Raw genomic sequence first — 8,569 nt, 5'->3', positions numbered from 1 at the left:
CTCACGTCAGGAAGCAACGCTGCATTCACAGCAACTCACACATTTATTCCTCACGTCAGGAAGCAACGCTGCATTCACAGCAACTCACACATTTATTCCTCACGTCAGGAAGCAACGCTGCATTCACAGCAACTTATTTTTCTACCTTGTCCTTCTCCAATAACTAAAAGGATGTTAAAACTTTATCTTTATGCTGTAAATTCAAGTATTTATGTAAACCCTTTACATGCTTCTATGTGTAGCTTTACTTAATCACTATTACTATTTTTACTTTTATTCGGTTTTTTTTTATTTATGTTTATTATTTTGTTCAATCCTCTGGCAAATGTTGACTGGAAACTACTTAGTTCTCATTAAGTAAAGCAGATGTTTCCATCTGGAAGGCAGCAGGTTAGGCTTCTCCGAGGCAACACTGCCCTCCTGTGGATCCTGTGGGTCATGACGGCACAGCCTGGTTTATTTTCTTAAATAAAGGAAACTGTATGAAATGTTTTCATCCTGAGTGATTTTAAAACCAGCTCATAATCTCTGAACCAAAGTTTTCCTGCTCAAAGTCTGACTGATCTGCTTCATATTCAGCCTATAAATAAACGATTGATTAGAGTGGAGAGATGATCTGGAGGGTCTGATAATGAGACTCTGCTTTGATGGCTGCAGCCTCTGCTCCTTATCCTCCTAATCAGATGAAACAACCATGATTGTTTCCATAATTCATCCTCATTAATCTCCCTCTGCTGTTGGAGGCAGAGCTGGAGCCCAGAAACAGACTAAACCTTTTATCGAGTCTTGATGTATTTCAGTCTGCTGCTTTCTATAACAGCCTCTTTGTTCTGATTTATAATTAAAACTTATAGCAGCACTTTTGATGCTGATTATGTATAAACGTTTTGCTTCAAACCAGAGTAATGAAGTCTGGTTCAGGTTCTCAGATCCAAACTACTGATATTACTGCAGAAACAAACTGATTCATTCGGCTGCTATGAAGTTAGTGTTCATGTCATCATAATGACATTTTATAGAGGTTTTTATTGACCAAAACATTAATATTAATAAACAATGGAGTCATTTCCCACATAAACTAGTTTTAATCAATAAAGCTCTGCTGTTCAGAGGACTCTAGCGCCACCTGGTGACTGAGGGAGAAAACAGGAATGATGTAACCAGGAACAGGTTTATAATGAAAGCTGCTGGAGTTTTCATTTTGGCCTCAGATCTCGGCCATCAATCCAAATCCTGTCATGAACTCTGACCTTTTCCAGACAGGAAGATCTGCTCTAACCTCCTCAGCAGATTTATCAGCTTTTTCACAGTAAAATTCCTCTTTCTAATGAAAAGCAGTGACTGACTGTGGTTTCTTTTGTCTTTTTCTCCAGATAGTTTTCAACACCTGAAACCTTCAAATACACAAAAACCAAAACAGAAATCTGTAGTTAGCTGAATAGTTTCATGTTTCTCTTTTAATTTTGCAGCACTGATGATATCTCTTTCAGTTCATCGCTGCTGTGAAAACTTTTAGGCATTAATTCAGGATTAAATGCTGGACTGCAATGCTGCATGTTGGCCAGCAGATGGCGGTGGAAAGCCAAGATTTAAACAGCTTGTTTTGTTCTTTTTAGGTATAACCATGTTTATCTGTATATTATTATCATTATAAAATAAAATTAATCTTGTTCCTGTTTCTTCTGAAATCATCTCCTTGTTTTGTTGACCTTCAGGATCAGATGATGGTTTCCACACCATGCCACAAAGCTCTCAGCTTCTGCTCCATGATGACCTAATGAGTCACCCCAGGATTTCTGCAGCTGACAGGAATCATCACCCTGAACATGCAGGTCCTTGATGGGTCTGATTTTTTAAAAACTGTTTCCTCCCATAGAGTTCGGAACCCAGACCTTCCCCCTGCCAGCAATGATCATCATTTAAACCCGGCAGGGCCACATGGACCCATAAACGATGAAGTTCGACCTGACCAGTGATCACAAAGCCGTTTATAATACAGACAGTAAAGATTATTTCCTTACCTTCACATCTGGAGTGCTGCGCTCACAGATTAAAGTTGACTAAGTTTGACTTTCTTCTTTCCAGCCACTGAACCAGGTGAGTCTGATCTGCACAGGTTAGTTCACGCTATATATTGAACTCACCTGGGTTGTAGGCTGGGCAGAACAAATACATGACATAGAGATGACTTGTTGGTTCCAGATCTCCATTTTCTTCATATAAACCCATTCCGTCACATGAAGTAATATGGTTTTTCTACCCCTAGATGTTCATGTCATACATTTCCCCTCCGGATGCCCAACCCGGTGCAGGATTCTGGACTGAAACACCTTCCCCACTATCAGACATGGTGGTGGCAGCATTATGGTCTGGGCTTTTCTTCAGCAGGATGGATGGAGCCAAATACAGGAGCAGAACCTGCTGGATTCTGCAGACGGCCAGAGAACAGAAAGCAGCATCTAGAATACAGCGGTTCATAGATAAACAAGAGTTAGAATGGCCTAGTCAAAGTCCAGACCTGAATCCAAAATCTGTGCAAAGAAGTGAAAACATAAACGATTTCCATCCAACCTCACTGAACTCCAGCTGTTTGCAGGAGGAATGGATAAAAAACTTCAGAAAAAACGTTTGACATGTTTCCGCCTAAAAACTCGGAACGCATGAAAATAAAAACAGTTAAACTTTTATAGATGTTAGACATCATTTGAAAGCTTAGATTCACCAAGATCATTTTCTGGACCCAGCGACCATCAAAGCACAGTTAACTCAGATAGAGCAGCATGAGCTAAAGCAGCCACAGCTACATCCCTCTATAGGCGTCCAGAAGTCATTTTATAAATCTAATCTTCTATTGTTTATATTCCGTTCTTCCATACGGGTCCACAGATTAAAAGTAATCCAGAATATTCAGAATAAAAATATTCTGTGAATATAAAACCACCACATAACGTCTGTTAGGTTTCTGTGTTTTTCTTTTGAGTATCCAGTTTAGCTTTTCTCCTTGTTTCTTAGTTTTTATGGTTTAATTCTTAGTTTTTTGTGTTCCGTGTTTTTTTCTCATTAACCGTCTCAGTTTTGATCCATTTTTGCTTTGCTCTTTGTTTTCTAGTGTTATTGGTTTTATTTTTTATTTTGCTATGTTCTCTAGTTAATTCTTAGTTACTGTTTTAGTCTTGGTTCTTTTATGTTTTCTTTTGAGTGTTTAGTTTTACTTTTCTCCTTGTTTTAGAGTCTTAGTGGTTTAATTATTATTATTTTGTTGTTATTTCCAGTCTTCCATGTTTTTTCATTTGTTGCCCTCTGCTGCCCTCTTGTGTTCTCCTTTTTCCCTACCTCTTTTCCTCTCTTGCTCTGTGCGCACCTGCTCCCAGTTTGCTCCTTAGTCTCTCTTTGTTTCTGTCTCCTATAAATAATAAATCTTGCTGTTTAGTTCCTCTTTGCTGGGTCCTGGTCTAACCTCTTCAGTCTTCGTCTCTCTGAGCCTTCCTCCTTGAGTTTTCATTCCCTGATGTCTCCATGGTTTTCTTGTTTGTTTTCTTCTTATTTTTTTCATGTTTTGAATTTTTTTGAATTTTGGACTCCTGGTTTCATGTTTGTTTTTTTTGTGACTTTGTTTTCATTTTGGATTCTTGGTTGGCTGTTTGTTTGGACTTTTTCAGTTAGCCCTTCATTAAACCAACTAAAACTTCACCTCTGCCTGCCTGCCTCTGCGTTTTGGTCCACAATCCTAACCAAATCCTGACAACGTCTGTTTTTTGACATAAAAAAAACTTAGTGGTCATAGCTAATGCTTAGCATCTTGCTAATAAGACTTCCTCAAACATATGCCTGTGATGTTTGGTTTGTTTGTTTTCATCGCCTTCCTGCCAACAAAACAAGTGTCTGCTTCTATGAATGATGAAATGAAAGATACTCACCAGTCAATCATCAGATCAAAATGAAAAAAAAGTGGAAAAATATTTAGTTCAAAAATATTTTGTGGCCATAAAAATGCATCAGTTTGATTTTTGGGGGTAAAATTATTGTTTAAAACCAAGAAGCACAATTTCAAACAATTTGATGAGGTTTTGAGACACTGATGACTCCAGAAGTTAAAAGTCTCATAGCTCTAGAACTTTTATACCTAGAAGTCTGAAATTTTCTGCAGTAGTTGTTGACATGATGCAGAATAATTGTAAAACAATGACACATGCCTATTTTGAAGCATGTTGTTATTACTGCTATTCAAAAAAGACCAATGATTTTCAGGAAGAAAAGAAACAACTTTGTGTCATTTTTGAACCGATTCACTAAAAGAACGATTTATTTGAGTATTTTATTTTAAACAATACGACTTGGAATTATGGGTAATCCAGAGCGTAGATAAGCATCTCCCTGAAATACATTTTTGAAACTTGGGATGTCTGTAACATGTGGTGGTGCGCTGTCATCAATGGTTCAATTCAGTCACTATTTTTGCGTGTGTGATCATATACTACTGAGAAATGCATAATTGTATCTTCTTGGCCGATTTATGGAACTGTCACCGTATCCTGAATCTTTATCAGGTGTTATACTTCATATGGGGTCCAGATAACGTTGTTGTCGTTACGCACTATTTTAATTTATATTTTCAGAAACTAGAAGGTGTTGGCTTTTAAATTATGCATCACATGTAATCTGGGCTTAAAGTTCAGCAGTTATTTGCTTTTCCATTTGGGCGAAGAAAATAGGCGAGGATTACCTGGAATTATGAGGATGTTTTAAAGCCTGAAATGTGGAAAAGGTGGAAAAGTTCCAGCGGGATAAATACTTTTGCAAGGTACTGTATATACTGTGCAGCGTAGATGAATAAAGAGAAAAGCAGTCATCTCCCAAATTCTAAGAGTAGAAATGCAGGCTTGAAATGCTATAGATAGAAAAATCTTTTTTTTACCTTTGAATCTTTCTATGATGTTTGTCGCTGGCAGAGCAGCCATAGTGCTCAGAAATAAAGACTAAAAAGCTTTAGCTGACAGTGATCTATTTCTCTTAAGGGATGAGGATGCATCTAGAGCATCTAGAGTTAGATGCTGGAACGTCATTCATCTACCAACATCTGCTCATCATGCAGGCGTCTCTGCTCATCTGATTTACAGCACAACTCGGCGTACACTCAGTGACGCCGCCATGCCTGCACACAGAGAACACCAGATGAAGGAAAAAAATGTCTGACTGGCATGTTATTTGTTTTGTTACTTTTGTTTTTCAGCAGTTTAAAGTTTAAAGCTAACTAGTCTGCAGTTTATCGGAAACACGCTGAGCAGCTTCTCCCTCCTTGAAGGCTGGAAGAAAACTGATCCACACCTGCTCCCGATTAGCTAATCAGCTAATCGGGAGCAGGTGTGGATGGAAGAGACTAGAAGGGAGCTAGAGGAAAGGAGACAGGCACAAGGGGGCGACAGAGAGGAACTAAAGACTGGCTTAAATATAAAATATTAAATATATGAAACAGAATTACTGAAGATCAAAGTCCCTAAAGGAGAGAACCTTGACAGTTAGCAGCTCCTGGGTGGAAGAAAAACAACTTGCTACGGTTGCTAAGGTTACGCATCATAACAAATGTCCAAAAAAGGATCAGAAACTAAAAAGAACACCAGAATCAAGCTAGCAGAGCTAAGGCTGAGCTATTCTCTGGTACATCCAGGAATGTCAGGATGAAAAACACTAATAAATACGGATTTCCTCTCATACCCATGAAAACAAACTATAGACAAAGACTTTCGTTTTATTAGTTTAATCACAAAAAGCTGGCCAATGTTAGAAACACTGAAAGTATGCATTTACGGTTTTAGCTGCCTTGAAGATCTGAAAATATACCAACAAATAAAATAAGCACAGAAAACACAGAAAGGTTTTCAAAACAAAAGTTCGGCTCTAAATAAGTTTTAAAAAAAATCAAATGAAATATACAAAGAAGAACAAAACCAAGCAAAGAGGTTCGACGTTGATAAAACCTCATTTCCATTGGAGAGTTTAAACATTTTAAACCAGCAAACATGAAGCTGCTTCTAAAGGAAACGGACCTTCAGTCTAACTCACTGCAGTGATTATGGTTGACGTGAAAACTCTGATCTAGCGGTCGCTGATCTGGATCGAGTTTGAACAGAGGATCTAAATAATGTCACCAAACGACGTTAAGCGTCTGAACCTGTTCACCAACGTGCTCCTTTTGGCCCGACAATAAAAACAAGCAGAAATAAACTGTTTATTTCTGCAGACTGAGGAAAAATGACCTACAGACCAAAAGCAACAGCGAAGGATCTGTTTGTGTTCTAATAATGTCCAAGGAGTGAGATAAGAAAAGGTTGACGGTTCTAAACCCTGCGTTACGGTCTAAGGCAGGCGTCGGCAACCAAACTGCCCAAAGATCAATATTAAAACAAAACAACAACAGAACCAATCAGTGGGGAGCCATAAAAATGTAGAAATCCTCTATCAGCCTCTGATGGGCTCTGAGTGAATCATCCCACTATAGAAAAGGACTAAATGTGCTTAAATATATAATAAGCATTAATGATTAAATGTTTATCCAGGAGGAAACGTCTCATCATGTGACTCTGCTGTTCCATATCTGGTGCTTTAGGTTTAAACTCCAGCAGGAAATGAAGGAGGAACATGAACGAAAGTAGAAAGTTCCCATCTCTGCATCAGAGTTCTACCTGTTGGATCTATGAATGGTTTTCTATGCTTCAACCAAACCAGCAGCAGTGGTGGAGTTTGGAGATGCAATCTACTTCTTAAATCTATCTTTGCTCTCCTCTAATTCTCTAATTTTTCTCTCCCTCCCAGCTTGGTGATCGGCTGCAGATTTAACCTTCCCTGGAAATGTTTTTCCTAATGAATATTTTTATTATCTGATAAACTCTCATTGCAAAGCAAACATGCAGCAATCCTTCCTGATTGGTGATTAAAGCAAATGATTCTTCTTTGAATCCTCATCAGATTCCTTTTTTTCCCTTTGGGATCGATGGCCTGAGATAAACCCACCGCTTTGTTTACAGCAGCCACCTGCCTGCCTGCCTGGCGCCGCGCCGTGCCGCGCCACGCCACGCCACGCCGCGCCGAATCCTGCTGCAGGCTATGACCACTGATCAACTGGCTATGACCCAAATTTGATGTTGGCTAAAGAGCCGCAGGTTGCCGACCCCTGGTTTATAAACCAAAGTAGGATTTCAGGAAGAAAATCTAAAAGTTTGGCAAAAAAAACAAAAAAACAGGAAAATGTTTGTTCTTCTACACTTGATCAGAAATATTAAAGTTTCTCATTTTAATTTCTATTTGCTCTCAAATGTTTCTGTTATTATTCACTGGAAAAAGAAGGTTAGACGTGATCTAGATCTAGATGTTTCAGACACACTAAGTTTTTCTGAAATGATTATTCATGCTGTGATGATTTCAGACTGATTTTAAAGAGATTTCTCTGATTTCAAAGATATTTCTCTGATTTCTCAGAGATTTCTCTGATTTCTCAGAGATTTCTCTGATTCCACAGAGATTTCTCTGATTTCAAATAGATTTCTCTGATTTTTCTGAGATTTCTCTGATTTCACAGAGATTTCTCTGATTTCAAAGAGATTTCTCTGATTTTTCTGAGATTTCTCTGATTTCAAAGGGATTTCTCTGATTTTAAAGATTTCTCTGATTTCAAAGAGACCCAACAATCTGAGGATTTTATTACAGCTGGTTGAAATCTTTTATGAAAGGAGAATAAATCAAGAGAAAAAAACGGAGACGCAGGAGAAATGAACCTTTGTCTGGTTTTGGTGTCATGGTTGCCTAGGAGACCTGATTTTAGACTTTCCTCTGGGAAAACTTTAAATCCACAAAGGAGGAATATGGAGAAATGTGCTTTCAAAGGATTCCTTCAATGATGGAACAATCCTGAAATCATTCATCTCATGTTTTCATCGTTTCAGTGCGGATGGAGAAGAAATGTCCTGGATCCTCTCTGTAACTCTGGAGTTTACAAATGAAAAAAGAAAGCAAAGGTTTCTCTGGTTTCTCATTGGTGTGAAGCGTTTTACGTCTAAAGCTGTGAGGGAACATCTGGACAGAGGTTCTGTTTGCAGGCGGACAATTAGAGACAAAGACGGAAACAGCAGATCGGATCATTGGTTCCAGAGACGTGACAGCAGCCAAAGGATCAGACGTCTGATTGAGGCAGATCTATTTCCCTGCAGGTGTAACTGCTCATCCAGGTGCTGCCAAAACGTGTTCTGATAACCCCACATACAGCGAGAAGCAGAGAGCAGGCGGCGCGTCGGTGCTCAGGGCGGATCTAGGAACTCCTGATCATCTCAGCTTCCTGTCCACATAGTCATCAATGATCCAGGCAGCTGAACAAACGCCGCTCAGCTCGCCGTTAGCTCCGGCTCTGATGGCGGCTCCAGGCCCTCGCCTGCTTCGTCCAGCTGGTCCTGTATCTCTGTGAACGCCGGGCGCCGGAAGGACTCCACCTGGGAGCAGGAGACAGACCAGCTGCATCAACATGATCTTCTGCTGGGAAACTAACATCTCCACAAGAACCATAATAATATAATATGTTTAT

The 8,569-nt window shown here is 39.2% G+C and overlaps 1 protein-coding gene across 1 annotated transcript in view; it reads right to left on the bottom strand.

Annotated features, from left to right (window-relative positions):
• Positions 1–7,645: 7,645 nt before the first annotated feature.
• LOC107102665 (dual specificity testis-specific protein kinase 2-like) overlaps positions 7,646–8,569 on the bottom strand; it is a 2,265-nt gene continuing 1,341 nt past the window's right edge. Inside the window, exon 4 of the mRNA XM_015402052.1 lies at positions 7,646–8,477. Coding sequence (XP_015257538.1) covers positions 8,373–8,477 — 105 coding nt within the window. The 3' untranslated portion in view covers positions 7,646–8,372. The remainder of the gene's footprint in view (positions 8,478–8,569) is intronic.

This window comes from Cyprinodon variegatus, unplaced genomic scaffold (assembly GCF_000732505.1).
Source record: "Cyprinodon variegatus isolate N-32 unplaced genomic scaffold, C_variegatus-1.0 Scaffold1294, whole genome shotgun sequence".
Classification (NCBI taxonomy): domain Eukaryota; kingdom Metazoa; phylum Chordata; class Actinopteri; order Cyprinodontiformes; family Cyprinodontidae; genus Cyprinodon; species Cyprinodon variegatus.
This window is presented reverse-complemented; position numbering and strand designations above follow the sequence as displayed.